At 50.0% G+C, this 21,099-nt stretch overlaps 1 protein-coding gene across 1 annotated transcript in view; it reads left to right on the forward strand.

Annotated features, from left to right (window-relative positions):
* LOC138468123 (putative deoxyribonuclease tatdn3-A) overlaps nt 1-21,099 on the forward strand; it is a 1,043,131-nt gene that overhangs the window by 869,300 nt on the left and 152,732 nt on the right. Inside the window, exon 8 of the mRNA XM_069608540.1 lies at nt 279-391. Within this exon, the coding sequence (XP_069464641.1) occupies nt 279-391 (113 nt within the window). The remainder of the gene's footprint in view (nt 1-278; nt 392-21,099) is intronic.

Genomic DNA, 21,099 nt, shown 5'->3' on the forward strand with positions numbered 1-21,099 from the left:
TTAGTTTGTTAACCTCAATATCATCAAATTGGGTATTGAAACACCTATTGTTTACTTAGGTTATGAAATGACAAAAATGTGATTGCAAGTGCAATACATCAAACACATTATTTATATATTAAGGTGTTAGTAGAAATAGAACTTCTGTTTTGGTCAAATAATAGCACAACATGTTCTAAGCACTAACATTATTAACCCGGTTTTGTCAAATTGGATGTAGCTTATACATTATTTTCAAAATTTGAGGCATGTCTTTGTCATTAACATTTGTCTTGCAGGTATTCAAAAAGTGCTACTACATAACTTTGCTGGAAGACTCTCAGCTGCACTGAAAGGAGTGAAGGCTGGCTATTACTTTTCCTTTCCACCAGCTGTCACTAGGAACAACCAAGTAAGTCCCTTGATGGTTGCTAGAATGCAATTAAGTAAAGGTTTGGGAGTATTTAATTAGTGAGTTGCATTCTGCTCTTGGCTGCTACAGTTAGAGGGTGTCAGGCTCCACAAACCATAGAGTAATAGTGTTATCTGCAAGTGTGGTCTGGTGAATGGAGAGCCCATCTGTGCTCTGAGTGTGTCTCTCTCCTCTTGTGCAATTGTCCCTCCATCATGCTTTGCGAGTCTGAATTTCTCAGGGCTCTGCGAGTGCCTCCTGCGCTCTTCATGTGTGCACTTGTGTTTTCTGTATTCCTTTTATGGTGTGAGTGCATTTGCAGAGCTGAAACAGCTGGAGGGATACAATAATTAGTGCTCACCTTATACTCCCACAACCACCACCTATGTTATTAGTTATGTTTTACAGGTCTCCCTCTACAAACCTTTAGCGTGGGACCTCTTCCACTTTATCTTCCCCTCTACTTTTAGCATTGCACACTAGCAAGTGACCACATGACCACAGGTTGTGCCCATCAGTTTGCCTCTGGAGACACTGCTCCTTCTATAAAGAGCAACCGCAGCATTGTCGGTTCACTGATTTCTTCTGGGGATCTGGAAAAACACCTTTGTTCTCACTGAAACATGCTTGAAATACCTTAGTGCATATATTCCTCAATAGATGAGAACATGGGGTTGCACCTATAGCAGAGAAAGTGCTATATAGGCAAGCATTAAAAAGGAAAGTCTTCATCTTTCCAACCATAAAACAGGTTTTGCACACTTCAAGTAAAATGAGACTGGGCAGTATATTTGATACCAGGAAATTCTGCATATGTCTGTAGAGTTGGACCCAAGCCCCATCCTATTTTGTTAGGGGGCTGAGGCACTGGCGACTGGGTTGGTCCAGCTGCTATCATATGTGACTCTCAGTGGTTGGTTGGAGTGGGATCCCATGGGCTCCCACTACAACCAACCACTCTAAGGTGTGGTATCTCTCTACCGGCAAGACCAGTACACCTGGTCAGGAACCCTGGAGGTTTTCGAGCGTGTGCAAGAGAAAAGAAAGAGACTTGAACACAAAGCGCTTACACAGAGCGTTGCACACTCAGATAGGGAATTGGCAAACTCGCAGCAGCATTTAGGGCACAAACACCTAATACACAGTATCACAATCCCTAACAATTGTAGTTTTGCAGCTTTTCAACGCAAAGCCATGGAATGCCACAGAGCCGCATCCATTGCTAGAGCTGATGCCAAGATGTCACCAGTACTGCAGCTCAATTTAAAGCTTCTGATACCAGAAGCGCCAATTAATTAATCCCCAACAGAGTTTCTAAGACGGCCCTCACTGCAGGCCATAAAATAGGCAGAGGAAGAGCAGAAAGGTTGAGAAAGTTGACAGTCTGCAGATGTGCCGACCGACTCTCCACAGGTCGGCTGGGAGACTGCTGTTTGGGACTTGGTAGCTTGCATGCTACACCGGATTAAGCCGCCACTTTGCCTGTACCTGGGCAGGAAGAAAACCCATGGCGCTAAGCCTGAATACTGAGGAAAGGCAATAGAACCTCCTTCTTTCCAGAGGGAAAGCAAGAAACCTGGAGGAAGACCTGATGTTAAAGCTTCCATTCAATCCCTCTCCCAGACAAGCTTGAAAGAGGTGACCTCTGGTAGTGGTTCTCAAATTATGTCTGCCTAAAAAGGGACCCAGAGAAGGGAGGGGATAAATACTCATTCCAGAGAGCAAGCAATGAACTGCTGAGTTCTGTGGGACAGACCTCCAAGGAAGACTACAAACAAGGTCTCTGAGAGGCCAAGAAGACACATAGAAGCCCAGAGATCTGGAGGAACAGAAATACAGTGAAACTACAGAGAAGGTTTCTGAGAGATCCAGAGAAAGCTAAGGTCTGCAGAACAAACCTATAGAGAAACCCTAAGCAAGGTCTGTGGGAGACACAGATAAAGACGAGAACCTCAAGGTCTAAGGAACCGACCCCACAGAGAAACCTCAAACCCCATCTCTGAAAGACCCCAGAAAAACCACAGCATCATAGGGTCTGATGAACAGACCAATTGAGAAAACCAGCAAAAGAGTTTTCAGAAAAGTCTCAAAAATAACTGCAGAGAATACAAACTGATATGAGGTCCGAAGGGCGGAATAGTGGAGAAGCTGCACAGGAGAGGTCTGTGGGCAGACACCTTGAGAAACCAGAAGGGCGCAGGAGAAGAACCTGAAGACAAGAGAAGGAAAAGACCCAGCCTGAAACCGGTGAGTAGAGGAGTTCAGTGCCATCTACGGACCATAACCTTTGTAAAGGAGATGACTTTTTGTTCGCCCGAACTGTATAATTTTGTGTTTCCATAGTAAGGTTAGCCCTGGGGGCTGACAGGACTTAGAAAGAATAGGTTGTACTCTGTTTTGTCAGCCATTTCCTTTGGCAGTTTGTTTTAGGTTAGGGTGTCCGGATGAGGATAGAGCCTCATGAAGCCTAGGGAAAAGACACTAGGGGAACAGTACCTGAACTCTGAGGAACTGGAGAGCACTGTTTTGAGTTGCCCTAACACTGACCCCATTTTAACATCACCCTGTTTTGTTTTAAAATCTGTCCCTGGTTCCTATAGGCATTTAGTCATCCACTCTTTAAATCTTTTTAAATTGAACTGGTAAAATACTGAAGCAGATATCTCGTCTCTGTCCTTATTTCTCGACACCCTCACAGGTGACTAGGCAAAATGGAAAACCCTGATCTTAAACTTCAAAGAACTCATCCGTCGGTCTGTCTCTGAAACAACTCTTTTGTTTAGATGAACGGTAAATCATTAAATTAGAACATTTGACACCGACAGCTGAGATAAGGGTGAACGGATGGACCTCACGCACCATTAAATTGGGTAAAGGTACCAGGCAGGGGTGTCCCCTCTCGGCGATGCTATTTGCACTGGCAATTGAGCCCCTGGCAATAATGCTGAGAGACTCACAGTTGTGGAGGGGGTTCCAATGGGCCCGGGACTGGGAGGATAGAGTTTCCCTCTATGCCGATGATCTACTGATCTATATGAGCGACCCACCAGTGTCATACCCCATCGTCACCCAAATATTAAACAGCTATGGAGCATTTAGTGGTCTACGAGTAAACTATAACAAATCCATTCTATTCCCGATCCAAGGAACTGATGCGACAGCTCTATGCAATTGTCCATACAGAATAGAAACCGAGCAGTTTAAATACCTTGGGGTACAGGTTACGACGGACCTCAAGCAATATGTATCCCAAAACCTACACCCAATCAGAGATAGATTCGCAAACGACGTGAAACACTGGATGACCCTCCCTCTCACCCTATTAGGAAGGGCAGCAATGTTTAAAATGCTCGCTCTACCCCGATTCGTATATATCCTCCAAAACGCTCCACTGTATGTACCCATAATAGAATTCCACAAAACAGACGAGATTCTCAGAAAGCTCCTCTGGGGTGGAGGACACCCCCGGATCGCACTAAAAACCCTGCAACGCTCCGTATGGGAAGGAGGTATAGGACTCCCCCACCTACAAACATACTATTGGGCAGCCCAGATGCCAATAATAAATGACATCCTGCATAACAACCCTGAATTACCACACATTAAAGCGGATAGCCAGATGGTTATGGGGCTCTCCCCACTAGAGACCCTCTACCATAGCAAGGTACGCATGATCCCCAACACAATTAGAGCACACAGAACGCAAATATGGCGAGACGCACACAAGCATCTAGGATGGGATGGGAAGCTCACGTTGGCACAGCCCCTATGGCGTAATAGGCGATTACCAGAGCTGGCTAAACTGCCGAAATGGGCGGCCTGGGAGGCAGCTGGGATAACGAGGCTAGCAGACATAATTCAAAACGGAGGGATAATGTCATTCCAGACCCTGAGGGACAAATTCAACCTATCCCCCACAGAACACTTTCATTACAGACAAATGCATCATGCACTTACCACAGGTGCGATAGACCTACCGAATATTCCAGATTGCACACCAATTGAGAGGAACATTGTGGTAGAACGTATCAACAGTAAAATAACCTCCATAATGTACAATGCAATGGCCTCTTTCGCCACAACGGAACTTACAGATCTGAAAGCAAAATGGGAAAGAGATGTGGGGCCAATACAACCGGAAGAATGGACCAAAGCACTCATGTACCCAAGGGAAGTCGCCATGTCGGCTAGAATCAGACTGATCCAACTTAAAATCCTACATAGGGTATACTATCCAAGAGAAGCCCTACACCAATGGGGGAGAGCAACTGACCCCAACTGTCTAAGATGCCAACAGGCGAGGGGGTCCTTTTTCCACATCTTGTGGGAGTGCCCACGAATCCAGATCTTCTGGCAGAAATGTTGTGACAGATTGTCAGCGGTCATGGGCCAACGAATACCCATGGACCCCAAACTGCTGTTGCTTGGGATGGATGACGACTTAGATATTTCCCGATTTGAGAGACTCATGTTGGCAACTACCACAGGACTCGTAAAGAGGAATCTGGCCCAACTGTGGGGCTCACCCTTATCCCCACAATACGAACAATGGATAACAGACGTGGACATCTGTGTGCAAATGGAAATGAGAATATACACCACCAGAGGATGCCCAGGGAAAGCACGCAAGATCTGGCAAAAATGGGAAGACACATGGTATGTTGTGAGTTCATGTATAGATTCCATAGACGTTTGGACTCCCGTGGAGACCCATCTGCATCGTGTATAATTTGGATGACCTGCAACTTATTATATGAGGGACTTGATAGTTTGACACTTGCAATGTGTATGAAGAGCCGTGCTTAGAGAAGGCTTGTATACCCGATCGATTTGAGCGGGTTTTTTGTTCTTGATTTGTATGTTTATGTTTATAAAATGAATAAAACTTGTTATTAAAAAAAAAATTAGAACATTTGGACCAGAAGAAGTAGATATCAAATTGCCCCAGTATGCGGGGGAAATAAAAAATGTAAATCTGACCCTACAAATCTAGATCAATTCAAAACTCAACATGTAGTAGCGAATATACTCCACAGCATAGATTGCTTGATCCTAAAGTGAATACCGGTAACATTGCCAAAGTCCCTAAGCAGTTAACCTAACTGTGGGTAACTACTCTGTTTCAAAACTGATGAGAATAGGAACATGAATTCTGCATGAAAATCATTAATCAGACCCTCAGGCTGATGAAGATTTTGTGAATCAGAAAATGTAATATTTTTCCCCCACCCTCCCTGAGATCAACATGACTAAAACCCCACTCACTGATGAACATCAGACTAGAACTCTAATGTTCTGTCTGGGCATAAGACTCTGTAAAAAGATCCCTCACTGATCCCAAAGCCTTCTGTCTTCCTCAATTAACCAAGCCCCTCCTAAATCTCCTTCCACTGCACACAGACCACCTCACAAACAGCAACCTATGCCTACCATAAATTAATACACGTTAATCACTTTAGGTCTATCACATACTCTTCCTCCACCTTGCCTCAGCCTCTGGCTAACCCAGTCTCACAGCAATGTGATTTATCACATCTTGGGGTCTTCCTTCCTGGTAAAACCGATACCCCAATGCCAGCCCCAAACCGCAAAGAACTATACCGGCCCCCAGGACGTGGGTACTTCTGTCCTGCCGACATCAGCACCTCAGTTTCACACCTGCCCCCCCCCATCCTACTAACAACCCCAACCCATGCCTTTTGTCTTGCAGGGCTACTTGGATCATGCATCGAGAGCACAAAACTAGCAAAGGTGAGCTATGTAAGACCTCTTTACAGTACATTGGCAGAATTTCCCGTAATTTTGGATTACACCCACCTAGATGTTTTTTTAATTAGTATAAAGTTCAGACAGGTGCACCAGTATCTCCTTGACTCTAAAATGAGCTTGACTTCATAACCCCAAATTCCTATTTTCCATCCAAGCACAATGTAGCCATTAGCATTTATGATGCTTTCAACTCATCCGAATTGCCACATTTGTTACAGATTTGTGCCACGGTGTTCGATTTCTTGGTGGGGTCTGACAGATCAGCAATGGTACCTTTAGGTAGCAGATAGGCTCCTATGTTGGATCCAGCAAAATAGAAAGAAAAATGCAGAGAACATTTTGATCTCCAGCAAACATTATTAATGAACGTTTGAGATTTTGGTGAGTTGAAATCTTTCAGAAAATAAGTAAACATGATCACTTCAGCACACATTGCTCCTAAAAGGCTTAACAATGCTCAATGACATCAGAAAATCGGACTCATTGGCCAATTTTAGGGTGTTTGGCAGTAACATTCATTATGACAGTAAAGAGAATAATCTTAAAGAACCAGAAGTCCAAATAAAGTTGGACATCTGTTCTTGGATAAGTGCCATGCTATCCCTTACTACTCAGAAGGAAGACATTTAGTTTAATTGGTTAATCTATGGCATCGTGGCCAGAGTCCATTGACCATATAGCGCAGAGAAAGTAAATTTAATTTGATTTATTAAGGGATAAACACAGCATGGAGCAACATGACAAAGGATAGCATAATTTTCAATTAAAATGCCAGGATTCTACCCCAAGTTGCAACTTATTAAATTGCCAGGATATATATGATATGAAATGATATGATATGGCATTTTTAACGTGCCTATACACAAGTTTTTCAAGGCGTGACGAGGCATGGGAGGGGGAACAAAGGGAGAACAGAAAACGATCCTACTAGGCCAGGTGTCATTCAGATCGCGCAAGTGCGTGGGATGGGGTAAGGGACAGTGCAGTACACAGGAATAGATAATAACAATAAGAAAGTAATGGCCAGCAAGTGGCAAGTGCAAGGGTAAGTGCAGACATCAGGTGTCAAGTGCTGGTAGGGGGACTGTAGGGATACAGAAACAGTCCCCAAGTGCGGGGGTTGCCAGGCAGGCAGTGCAGGTGTGTGAGACTGGAGGGGGAAGGATCTGGGCCAGGGATCAGAGGGTGCCCAGGTAATCCAGTGCAGATCTGGATACAGCCAGGAAGTCCGCAAGGGAGAGGAGGAGAGAAAGCAGAAGCAAAGAGAAAGGTTTTGAGGTGCTTCTGGAACCAGAGATGGTTCTCCTCAAGTTTAAGGGAGGCAGGGACACTGTTCCAAAGGGAGGCCCCAGCCGAAGAAAGAGATCTACCACCAACTCGTTGCTTTGAGAAGCGACTGACCCTGAGGGAGCTGAGGCGGATGAGCAAAGAGTTCGAGAAGGAAGATATTTAGGAAGAGAGTGTCAAGGAGATGTCTTTTAGGAGCAAACTAAGTTAGAAGCTGAGGGCAGTGGATGTCGCTGGTAACGAGGTTGGCAGTGTAGTTAAATACTAGTAACCCAATGAAAAAGAATATATCTCAAATGACTTTTTTTAAGTGCAAAATTGCATATTTTCTCCAGCATGGGGTCTGGCATGGATTCACATGCTCATGAATATTCCCCGTCGTCAGGCTGGGAATCCTCGGTAAAGAAAAAACCAGTATCAGTTTCGTTTCTGATCTGTCTTTCGTAGTAATAACCAATCACTGGTCTCTGCGTCATACTGACCACAGCCAATGACTGCCCTCTACCTAAGCACCGCCTCTGGCAGCCATCTTCAGATTTTTACCGCACGTTCATGTGTTGGGATCCTCGTGCTATTGCTCTCGAGCGTTAGTGCTATTTTTTCGCGCTTTTTACAAAAAACTTCGATTCTTTCGGTCAAAAGAGCCTCAAGCTCCACCGATCCTACATCCGATCAACGGGGACCCGTGTCGGATTCATCTGTGCCCCTCAAGGGTGAAGATTTCGTCGAGCTACACTTCGGAGGACTCCAGAAGCTTCTCAGGCCCTGTCTCGGAGATGGCCCAGGAGAAGGGAAGCTCGACGCCCGGAAAGCTGTTCAGGGTCTGCCCTGGATGCCAGCTGCAGAACGTCTTCAAGGAGGACGAACACTCTTTCTGCCTTTACTGCCTTCATGAGGACAAGACGCACGTGGAGAAGGACTGTGCGTTTTGCGGCAACATGTCGGAACGGACCATGAAGGACCGCCATCAACGTCTCGCCAACTGGCTGGAGGGTAAGAGCCCGTCTGGCGAGAAGAAGAAGAAATCCGAGCGGTCTTCTAAGACCTTTGAGGGCGCCCCGGCGACGGGGGCCCAACATAAGGCCAAGCACCGCGAGTCCGCTGGCACCGGGAGCGCCGAACGGTCGGGCTCTGCGGGCGCCAGGCAGGGCGCACCCTCCCCGGCACCATCAACCACGAGCCAACGCTCTGGGTCGGGTAAGAGGAAGGCCGAGCACCCGGCGAAGCTCCTGGAGAGGCCCCGGTCGAGCTCTAAGGCAGAGGAGGAGCGTGGCAGTGCCCCCTCCCTCAAGGATAAGGCGGTGAGCGCACCTAAGGTGGTGAAGGCCTTGATCCATCCGACCAAGCCCTCTATCGAAACGGTCGCGGCGGCCCTGGCTCAGCCTGTGGTGGCTGCACCAGTGGTGGCGACCTCAGGGCCCAGAATCTCCCTGCCTCCTCGGAGGGAGTCTTCCTTTGTGCCCATCGATAGGACCCCCGTGAAACCCTCCGTGGGGAAGAAGAAGGGGGGGCAGGGCGTCGTCGTAGAGTCGGCCTCAACCTCAGAAGAGGAACTGATCGAGGTCTTAAGCCACGGCCTAGGCGTGGAAGAAGGCCAGCCCGTCGGAATGGACCCCGACGCAGGTGACGACGACGACATCGTCGAGGATACCGACGGGGCCCCTGCTCGCCCGTTGGATTCCCCTCTGCCAGCGCCGCAAGACAACTCGGCGGCCATTTTGTTGGCCATACAGTCCTTATGCTCCGAGATAAGGACGAGGCTACCGTTACCGACGGAGGAACCTCTCCCGTCGGGGGATCCAGAACCGGGACCTTCTGGTGTTCCCCCTACCAAGAAAAGAAGGATCCATCCACCACCTCCTTTTCAACCGTCGCGCCCCTTCCAGCCCTCCTCCCCGTCCACCCGAGGGGATGATACGGGGACTGACACGGCAGCGACGGGTACGGACGACGAGGCATACGACGAGGATTTTCCGTCGTCGCCTCCCACCAGGGCCTCTCCGCCCGACGAGATCGGATCTTTCCACTCCATGATCTCCAGGGCTTCCGAGCTTTTCCAACTCTGCCCTGAGGAGAAGAAAAAGGAAGGCTTCCTTTATCAGCGGCGCGAGGCCAAGAGGAAGACGGTCCTCGCAGTGCCTCTGTTGGACGACATTTGGGATGAGGGCCTTTCCCTCCTCAAGAACCCTTCCACGACGCCAGCTAGAAGAGACCGGTACGAGAAAAAGTACCGGGTCCCGGACACGGCCCCCCTATGCCTCCGGGCGCAGCCTACCCCGGACTCCGTCGTCTCCGCGGCAGCCAGGAAGAAAGCGGGGGGGGGTGCGGCCTCCACATCGACTTCCCCGCCGGACGGCGAGGGAAAGAAATTGGATACTATGGGGCGTAGAGTCATCTCGTCGGCAGCGACGACGATTAAAGCGGCCAACGCCTTGGCTATCGTGGCCCGCTACGACAGGGAGCTCTGGTACAAGATGGCTCCCCTGCTGGATTTTCTGCCGGACGACAAGAGGGCGGAGGCCCTTGAGATCCTGCAGGAAGGTGAGGTGGCCTCGGACCACGCCATCACCGTGGCGACGGACATCGCCGACACTGGATTCCGCCAGCTGGGCAACGGTGTTTGCCTTCGACGTCGTGGATGGCTCAAAGCTACGGACTTCCGGCAGGACGTCCAGACCAGAGTCCTGGACATGCCCTTCGACGGGAACAACCTGTTTGGGAAGACAGTGGACGATTCCCTTCAGGCCATCAAGGCGGATACTGAGACGGCCCGGGCCCTTGGAGTCCTGCAACGACGGACGCCCTTTCGGAGCGGCGGAGGCAAGGGCGCCTCCAAAGGTTCCGGCGGCGGTTTCGCTTCCTACCGTCAAGCGGCCCGCTCGTCGTCGCAAGAGGCCTACAGAGGACGAGGCAAGTCTAGCGGACCCCGCCGTCGTCGCCAAGGAGGTCAAGGCGGCAAGGCCGCGTCCAAGCAGGATTGAACCGGCCTTGGGGTCGGGCCCCCACCGAAGCACCCCGGTGGGAGGCCGGCTGGCGGGCTTCGTCAGCGTGTGGGAGTCCATCTCCACCGACCGTTGGGTGCTGGACGCCCTGGCCCGGGGCCACGCGCTCGAGTTTCAAAGAAGGTGCCCGCGCGTCCCCCCCCGTGGCCAGGAAAGAACTTCACGTCCCTCAACTTCTCCTGGAGGTAAAGGCGATGCTCAGAAAGGGCGCCATCGAACTCGTCCCAAAGAGGCTTCGGGGCTCCGGAGTCTACTCGAGATACTTCCTCGTGAAGAAGAAGACGGGAGGATGGCGCCCCATCCTGGACCTGCGACGTCTGAACAAGTTCAAAGCCCTTCCCTTCGGACTACGGTCGGCACCCAGGGTATTCACCAAGTGCCTTGCACCGGTGGCGGCGCAACTGCGCCGCGAGGGGATCCACGTCTACCCCTACCTGGACGACTGGCTCATCCGCGCCAAGACGAGGGAGCTCGCCGTGGTCCACACGGCAAGGACCGTCCAACTCCTCACGGACCTGGGATTCTCCGTGAACTACGCCAAATCCCACCTGGTGCCCGCGCAAGTCGCACTGTTTCTGGGAGCGAGGCTCGACACAGTGTCCCTTCTGGCCTCCCTGTCGGAGGAGAGGACCAGGACCATCTTGGGCAAGGTGCAACGGATGTTGGTGGCCGACGCGGCCAAAGTGAGGTCCATCAAGTCCCTCCTCGGGATGATGTCTTCCTGCATCTACCTCATTCCCATGTGCAGGCTCCGGATGCGCCCGTTGCAAGAATTCCTGGATGCGCGCTGGATCCAGACGACGGGCAGCTTCGAGGAAAGGATCAAGCTCGACGAGAGTTTCCGACGAGCGATACGGTGGTGGGGCACCCGCGCGCATCTGACGGCGGGCATGGACTTCCAGACCCCAGCCCACCAGGAGACTGTGACCACGGATGCCTCCCTGGAAGGGTGGGGAGCGCACACCGAAAATCTGCACGCAAGGGGACTCTGGCTCCCGACGGAGAAGTCCCTACATTTCAACGTCCTGGAGCTCCGTGCAGTGTTTTGGGCCCTCAGGTCCTTCCTTCCGTCCCTCAAGGGCAAGGTGGTGAGGATCTTCACCGACAACACCACCACCATGTTTTACATCAGGAAACAGGGCGGAACCAGGTCCCCAGCGCTGTCCAAGGAGGCGCAGGACCTGTGGCATTGGGCCGTCGCCCAAGGGATTTTTCTGGTGCCGTTTCATCTGGCAGGGATAAAAAACACCATCGCCGACTCACTCAGCAGGGAGCTGCGCTCGTGCCACGAGTGGGAACTACGGCAGGATCTGGTGGATCGCCTCTTCCGACGGTGGGGCACACCCCAGATCGACCTGTCCGCGACGGCGACGAACACCAAGTGCCGGAGGTTCGCCAGCAGGTTTCCCCAGACGAGGAGCATGGGCGATGCTTTCTCGTTCCCCTGGGAGGGCCTGTTCCTCTACGCGTTCCCTCCCTTGCCTCTGCTAATCCGGCTCGTCAACCAGCTCAAGAGGTCACGGTGCAGGATGATCCTCGTCGCACCTGCGTGGCCGAGGCAGATATGGTTCCCGGACCTTCTGGACTTGTCAGCGTCCCCGCCGATCAAGCTGCCGGCGGACGCGGATCTACTCTCCAGGGAAGGAGGCGCCATCCTCCACCACGACCCGAAGTCGCTGAACTTGCAGGCCTGGCTCCTGCAGCACTAGAGTTTGGAGGATACGACATACCGGCCGATTGCAGAGAGGTTCTTGCAAAGGCCAGGGCGTCCTCGACTCTTAAATGCTACGGACACAAATGGAAGAGGTTCTCTGTCTGGTGCCACGCACAGAAGATTAACCCTCTACGGATTACGGCTCCCCAAGTACTGCCGTACCTGCTGACGCTGGCCAAAGCTGGTCTGGCACATGCGTCCATCAAGATTCATCTTGCTGCGATCTCCCGATACACCAGAACCACGGGCCGGACGTCCTTGTGGTCTCATCGTCTGGTGAAAGAGTTCATGAAGGGACTGTTCAGATCGTTCCCGCCGGTGAAGGCTCCGGCCCCGGCGTGGGAGCTCAACGTGGTGCTGACCAAGCTCATGGGACCTCCGTTCGAGCCTCTGCACTCGGCCCCGTTGAAGTTTCTATCGTGGAAAACAGCTTTTCTTGTGGCCATCACCTCCGCACGACGAGTGGGAGAGATCCAGGCCCTTTCCTGCAAGGCCCCGTACTTGACTTTCCACGACACGAGGGTAGTGCTCAGGACGCACCCCTCCTTCATGCCCAAGGTACCGTCGGACTTCCATCTCAACGAACCCTTGGTGTTACCTGTGTTCTTCCCGTCGCCTTCGTCGCCGGCTGAGAGGACTTTGCACTCGCTGGATGTAGCTAGAGCGCTGAAGTTCTACGTGGACCGCACGAAGGGTTTTCGGAAGACGTCACAACTCTTTGTGAACTTTGGACCTGTCAATCAGGGGAAGGCTCTCTCGAAGGCTTCCATCTCCAGATGGCTCTCCGGCTGTATCATGTGCTGTCACCGGTTGGCAAACCGACCGCTGCCTGGCCGTCCGAGAGCCCATTCCACCAGAGCGATCGCAGCTACCACGGCGTTCCTATCTGGTGTGCCCCTGCTGGACATATGCAGGGCTGCTACGTGGAGGTCGACGCACACCTTCACGAAATTCTACTGCGTCGACCGGGATTCCAGGGAGGAGTCCAGGGTCGGCCAAGCAGTGCTGCGCAACCTGTTCGCCTGAGGTGAGCCTGGTGAGGAGGTAAGATGCTTAATGTTGAGTTGATGTGATGCTTAATGTTGAGCCTTTGCCACCTCCCGTGGTTGTGCATGTGTGTACTGCTATGTATTCTTTATTCATGAGCATGTGAATCCATGCCAGACCCCATGCTGGAGAAGGAACAAGTTACTTACCTGTAACTGTTGTTCTCCAGCATGGGTCTGGCATGGATTCACATGCGAACCCTCCCGCCTACCCCTCTGCGGCTCTTCACTTGGTCATACTGCCACTTCACGTGCTTCCAAATCTGAAGATGGCTGCCAGAGGCGGTGCTTAGGTAGAGGGCAGTCATTGGCTGTGGTCAGTATGACGCAGAGACCAGTGATTGGTTATTACTACGAAAGACAGATCAGAAACGAAACTGATACTGGTTTTTTCTTTACCGAGGATTCCCAGCCTGACGACGGGGAATATTCATGAGCATGTGAATCCATGCCAGACCCATGCTGGAGAACAACAGTTACAGGTAAGTAACTTGTTCCTTGCAAAATATAAAATATATGTGGTGTAAGGGAAGTAGTACAATGACCAAACTTGAAAAAATAAAGTGGCATTTAAATGACTGCTGAAACGTTTACCTTGATTTTCACAGGGGCACTTGCATGCTGATAAAAGCCACATGAACTAAAAAGGAAAATATGTAAAAACCTCTGGGTGTACATGAATTATTGAACACTGAAAATACCAGCAGATCTTGCTTATTTTTATATATGTGTATATATATTTAATGATTTTATTACACAATCCTAGCAAGAAGTACTAACCACACTTGTGAGGTTTTATACTTATTGTCTCATTATTTGTTTGGACCGAGTCAGAAAACCTGAAGTTATATAATGAAATAAAAACAGATGCATTATTGTAACATGCTGAAAAGGTTCTGTATTTAATTTTCAATTAATCTGTGAAATTAGATAATACATGAAAAGATCAGAGTGAAAATGTAAAGATAGTCCACTATCCTTAGCCCAACTCACACCCAGGGCAGAACTCTCGACTGGATCGCACAGCACAACTGCCTACTCACCATCACAGGAAACACTCCCACCCCATGGTCTGACCACCACATCATCACCTTTAACATCCTCACAACGAGTTCCTCCGCTGCCCCCGCACCCCAACCGCTCCTACCCTGCCTCGTCAGAAGCTCCCGCCAGCTCACAAAGGAAAAGCTATTGCCCTTCCTCCAAGGCCCAGCCTTCAGACCACCTTTCTCCACAGACCCAGAAACACTCGTTACAGCCTATGATGCTGCCATCAAAGCAGCTTATCAACTCCATTGCCCTTCTCAAACCCCGCAAATCCAAACCCATTACCCACTCCAACTCATGGTTCAACCCTGACCTCCTCATACTCCACAACGAGAAAAAGGCTGCACTCGCACAGTGGCAAACGTCCCACTCTGACAAAGATAAGATGATCTTTAAGGCCCAATCCACTAAATACAAAAAGGCAATCACCCAAGCAAAGGCCAAATCTTTTGAATCCAGAATCTCGGAAGCCCAATCTAGCACAAAAGAAATCTTCGCCATTTTTAGGGAGCTCGAGACACCCACTCCCGCCCCCCAGAACTTCACCAAAGACAAAGACTGGTGTGATGAAATACAAACGGCCATGCAAACCAAACTAAGCCTCCTCAAAAACAAAATACTAGCCACTAAACAAGCCCTTCCTAATAAGCACATCCCTGTCCCACCACCTGCCCCGGACCCCCCCCCAACCTTTCTCCTTCAAACCCATTCAGGAAAAAGACATCATCAACATAATGAGGAACATCAAGCCCTCGAACTGCAAAGGTGATGCATGCCCAGCCTCCATTATCAAAGACTGCACTGAAACGCTAGCTCCCTTCCTGACAGCCTTTGTTAATGCATCCTTTGCCACAGGGAAAGTCCCTGCCTCCCTCAAAGAAGCTTGGGTCCGCCCTCTTTTTAAAAAACCAACTCTCGATCCCACCTCCCCCAACAACTACAGACCTATCACCACTGTCCCATTCCTCCTCAATATACTGGACAAAGCAGCCTACCTGCAGGTTCAGCACTTCATTGAAGAGAACAAACTCCTTGGACTCCGCCAATCTGGTTTCCGTCCCAGACACAGGACCAAAACCGCCCTACTTGACTTGAAAAACCAGATGGATGATACTAGAGACATGGGTAAACCAGCACTTCTCCTACTCCTTGACTTATCCGCAGGCTTTGACCTCGTAGATCATGGTGTCCTATGCCACCACCTCTCCTCTACTGCCAAATTCTCCCCAGAGGCCACAGCATGGATCACTTCCGTCTTACAAGACAGAACCATGCAAGTATTCTCTGACCTAGCCTCCGCCTCATCAACCATCATACTCTGTGGGGTGCCCCAAGGCTCCTGCCTCTCCCCCACCCTCTACAGCATCTTCACACGACCCCTCTTCCTCATCCTCAACGCTATGGGCATCTCCTACACCAACTACGCCGACGACACTCAGATCCTCCTCCTCCTCACCCTCACTGGGAACTATGACACTGACTCCCTAACCCTCAACAACCTCTACAACACCATCCAAGCCTTGATGGCAGACAATGGACTATGCCTCAACTCTGACAAGACTGAACTCCTCCTGGTAGGTTCCCCCGACACGCTAAAAAATCTAGACTCCCAATTCAGTCACTTCACCATTGACACCATCAAAATCCCTGTCTCAGATTCTGTCAAAACTCTTGGAGTTTACCTGGATTCCAGCCTATCCATGGATAGACAAGTCAACGCAATAGCCTCCGCAGCTGCCTATCATGCCAAACTAATCAACGCAGTCAGACCCTTTCTCTCCAAAGAGAACTGCACCAACATAGCCAGAGCCATCACTGGCTCTAGGCTAGATTATTGCAATATACTATTTCTAGGAACCTCCAATAAAAACCTAGAAAGACTACAAGTCATACAGAACAATGCTTTCCGGGCAGCCGAAGGCATTGCTAAAAGAGAACACATCTCTAAGGCCAGAAAATTAGCCCACTCGCTCCCAATAAAGGAAAGGATTGTCTTCAAAGCCATGACACTGACCCACAAGTGCATTTACCTCAATGCTCCTGCCTACCTCTCACAAAGGATCCACCCCGGCTCCACTACCAGGCCAATCAGATCACCGTACACCAACATGCTCTCTGTGCCACTAGTAAAAAGAGCCAGAGTGGGCAGATCCAGCTTCCCTTATCTCACACCCACTCACTGGAAAGCCCTACCTCCCCCTATCCAAGGTGAGGCCTCCCTCACCACCTTCCGCCAAGTTTTGAAAACCATCCTCTTCACATAAGGCCCTTCACATCAGCATGAATACTTACCATTTGACCCGTTGCATAAATTGTAACATAATGACTATGTGCAATATCTGTAACAACAGTATAATGTTTTGTAGTATTCACGTGTCAACGACTGCTACCATGCCTGTACCTGTGTAACTAAGTTCTTGCAAGTAACAGCGCCTCAATGCCCCTGGGCTGCTTGCGCGCTATATAAATATAAATAAATACAAATAAATAAAATAGTCACCTGATCGTTGAACTTTGTGTACCCTAAATATTGCTTGTAAATGTTGATGAGTGAATGATCGGTTTATTCCAGGGTCACAATAAGGGATAGCCCTGTGCTCTTAATAGCAGAAGACAGGAGGCCAGCTCAAGCACCCAGAGATTGGGGAAACGAGAACGCAGGAGGCTGGAGTAAGGAGAAGAGCCTGCGCTGGAGGAGATATCCAGAGAACTGGGAGAGGCAGACTCAGGAAACTTGGGTAGGTAGACTCGGGAGGTTGGAGAGAATGAGACCCAAGGAGTTGGAAGAAAGGGAGAACCAAGAAGGTGGGGAAGAGAGAACTAGGAGACTTGCAAGCTAGAACCAGAAGACTGGGAAGAGGGAGAACAAGAGACTGAAGAGAGTGAGAGAGAACCAGAAGACGAGAGAGAGAGAGAACCAAGAAACTGGGGGAGAAAGAGAAGCCGGAAACTTGAGAGAAAGAAGCAGGAGACTGGAGAGAGAGAACCAGGAGACTGTGGAGAAAATGACCCAAACATATGGAAGAGTGACAGTAAAGTGAATTCTTGTTACAGAGGAGTAGCTTAAGGAGGAAGTGGTGAGACCAGTTGAGGGGAAGGTGAAGGAAGTTGAGAAGGAGGTGATTATAAGAATCATGAAGAAGAGGGGTGCAGAAGCGTACCATTAATATAGAGGTGCCAAAAGAAGAGGTGAATGGTGAAGAGATGATTAAAGAGAAGGGAGCAGAGTAAAGAGGTGAATCCCTAGGAGATGGGGAGAAGAGGGAAGGTGGGTCAGTAAAAGAATAAGAGAACAGGGGAGGATACTGACATAAGATATAAGCGGAAGCCTGGGACAGGTGGATGAACAAGCCTGTGAAAACACATTGAGACTGATTTGTTATGGAAGGAGAAGCATGAGGATAAGTTATAGGGCCTCATCATGAGTTGGGTGGTATCCAGGTGGTAATACCGCTGGGATATTGCAACGCTAATAGCGTTACTGCAAATTGGTCTGGTGCAATTTGTGCCTGATCACAAGTTGCGGGGGCAGTAAATCCCCATTCCACATTGAATGGGGTTGGAGAGCGCTATTAGTACCGGCGGTAATTGCTCCGGCGGTCATTATTTTCCGCCCAACTCGTGATTTGGCCAGCCCTTAAATGCAGCGGTTATACCGTAACCGCCGCATTTAAGGGCTCAGTCCAAACTCGTGATGAGGCCCATAGAAGGAAGGAACATGAACGGTACTAGCTTATGGCATGACATTGGAGTATCCTGGGAGTAAAAGACTGAGTTAGGAGGCTGTAAAACCAAGACACTGGGAGACGGAGGTGGTGAGAGGCCCAGAGACTACCCTGTAAAGACTTTAGGGTGGCACTCAGTCTACCAAAGGCTCTGGGCAGCTCCAGTGTGACTCACACCATAGAACAACCAAAAGAACAACCAAAAGGTTCCTAAGAAGACTTGAGACCCAGGAGGAAGAGGCCTCCCATGTCCCATACTGGCACAAGAACATCACCAAGGAAGCTATGAGCACCTGAGGCGTTTCTGAGACCTACAGAGAAGGTCCCCGAGATGCCACAAGAGGATTAGTGAGACTTTTTCAATGTTTTAGTTTGAACACTTTTGAACTTTTGCCATAGCCACTACCTTTTTAGTTCACTCCAAGAACTGATCACATCCTGGGGAACGAATATCTGGGCCCAGATCGCTTTGTGCATGTTCTTGGTTTTTAAGGGACTGGCTTGCTTTTCCCTTGTAAGATACTCCAATAAAGAATTGTCAATAGAATGCATATGAGTGTAGCCGTGTTTGACCCGACTCAGCTTTGTGACACATATTAAAGAAAAATAAAAACATTTTGATATTGTTGATATTTATAATCAATCAGAAATCATAACTGCAAAACTATTTTTCATACTTTTGTATGAATACATTTTTTTTTTTTCCAAATATATTTTTATTGGTTTTATACATGCATTGCATTGGATGTTTGCAGGTACATAAATAGCGCTGGGCGCTGCGCGCCGCGCGCTTGAGTTCAGTTGTGCAAGTGTTAAATCAACAAGGACAATGTCCTTCATAACAGAACAACAGTCATAACAACAACAGGTCAGGGGAGGGATTCTGGGGTGAGGACAGCGATTAGTTTAGCCCTGGTGGGCCGAAATGGGGTAAATGTGGGTGACAAGGGGACTTTGTGTGAGCTTTTATGCCCTTGATCGATTTCAGCTCGCAGTGCGTGGGATTGTTTAGGCCTTAGAGCCTCATTCCTGGGTTCGTTGACAGGCCAGACCCTGGACCTCTTTGTACCTCCGCACAGCCTTGGCCCCTTTGTGTTTAGTCGGTTTTGTTCATCCAACGCAGGGAAGGGGGTTGTCGTGCTAGGCCTGGAAATTGTTGGGTAAAGTCTAGAAAGGGAGCCCACGTTTGGAAGAATTTATCTCTGTTTCCGAGTCGTAGGGCAGTAATTTTCTCCGCTGCAATTATGTCCCAACATTTTGTCCACCACATTTGCACTGCCGGGCCCTCTGGGTTTTTCCACAGCCTGGCTATGGAGATTTTTGCCGCCGTGAGCAGATGGGAGCATAGTTCTGCTCTATGCCCGGAGAGGGGGAATTGGTCTGCCCCGCTTGATCCAAGTAGGACAATGCCTGGGTCCCAAGGGATGGTGAGGCCTGTGATTTTGTTGATGTGGTCCAGCACTGTTTTCCAGAACTCCGTGGCCCTGGGACATGTCCAGAGTAGATGAAAGAGTGTGCCTTTGTCTGGGCACCCTCTCCAGCAGGACGGGGGGATTGCGGGATTGCATTTATTGAGTATCTCTGGGGTCCGATACCATCTGAAGCATACCTTAAATGCACCTTCCTTGTTGGTAACGCATTTCGAACTCCTGTTCGCTCTAGCCCAGATGTGGTTCCACTCCTCCACCTCGATAGGTCTCCCTATGTCGTTTTCCCACTTTAGCATGTATGGCTCTTTGCGTGCTGGGTCGGTTCTGTCCAAGAGCTTATAGAGGGTGGAGATTCTGCCCTTTGGCGGGGGACCGGTGAGGGTGAGTTCCAGGGCGGTAAGGGCTCTGCTTCCATGGCGTTTCACCTCCCTGTTCGATAGCCAGTGGCGGAGCTGCGTGTATCTAAATCTCTCGCTCTCTGGCACATCAAATTTTTCCTTGCAGGCCTCGAAGTCCAGGGGGTTTCCCTCCTCATAAAAATCTTGCAGTCTTTCCAGCCCTCCATTCTTCCATCTCCCAAAGTTCTTGGGGTTACAGCCCGGGGTGAAATCTGGGTTTCCCCAGACTGGGGTGAGGGGGCCCGTCGTGCTGCGTAGATTCCAGAGTCGCGCTGCTGTCTTCCAGCTTCTTACAGTATTTACCGTCGCCGTTAGAGGACCCATGTCCCCGATTGCACTGGGTTCCTTTAGGTGTGGCAGCGAAGTTATTGGACTTGAGCTCCAGGCCTCCTCCAGCTCCAGCCAGCGGGGCTTGGAGGTGGTGGGGAGCCAGGCGAACGCCGACGAGAGCTGAGCAGCCAGCACATATCTTGCCACATCGGGCGCTCCCAGGCCTCCAGTCTCACGGCCCCGGAGCATGATCCTTCGCGAAATGCGTGGCTGTTTCCCCTCCCAGATATAGCTCATGACATATTTTTGTAGCTTCTGGATCTCCTGTTTCGGGATCAAGGTGGGTATGGCAGCGCACTGATAAAGGAGTCTGGGGATGAGGTTCATTTTCAGGGCAGTGATTCTTCCGAACCATGAGATCTCCTGCTTTTGCCATCGTCTGATATCAGCTCTGAGTTCTCTCAGGAATGCCGGGAAGTTTGCTTTGTATAGTCTGCTGGGAGCGCCGGGGAGCTGGACCCCCAGGTATGGGAGGTTCTTCTTGGCCCAGGGTATCTGGTATTTTTCCTCCAGGTCTGCTACTAGCTGGCTCGGTAGGTTGATGCTCAGTGCTGTAGATTTGGTAAGGTTGACCTTAAAGCCTGAGGCGTCCCCGAATTCTAGCAGTTCTTTCCATAAGGCCTTCATGGATTCCTCTGGCTTGACTAAGGTGAGAAGGACGTCGTCGGCGTAAAGGGCGATTTTATATGTTTGGGCCTTGATTGACAGCCCTTGGATCTTTACATTGCGGCGAATTCTGGTCGCGTATGGCTCCATGGATTATTATGGAGAGGGCGAATACCAGGGGGGAGAGGGGGCAGCCCTGTCTAGTGCCCCTTGAGATTTTGATCGTGTCGGATCTGACTCCATTCATTCTGAGGCTGGTGGAGGGGTGTTGATAATTAGCTAGTGTCCATTTTATAAAGTTTGGGCCGAAGCCGTAATGAACGAGTGAATTTCGAATGTAGCCCCAGTCAACCA

The sequence above is a fragment of the Ambystoma mexicanum genome, chromosome 4q (genome assembly GCF_040938575.1).
Source record: "Ambystoma mexicanum isolate Mex_15411 chromosome 4q, UKY_AmexF1_1, whole genome shotgun sequence".
Classification (NCBI taxonomy): Eukaryota; Metazoa; Chordata; class Amphibia; order Caudata; family Ambystomatidae; genus Ambystoma; species Ambystoma mexicanum.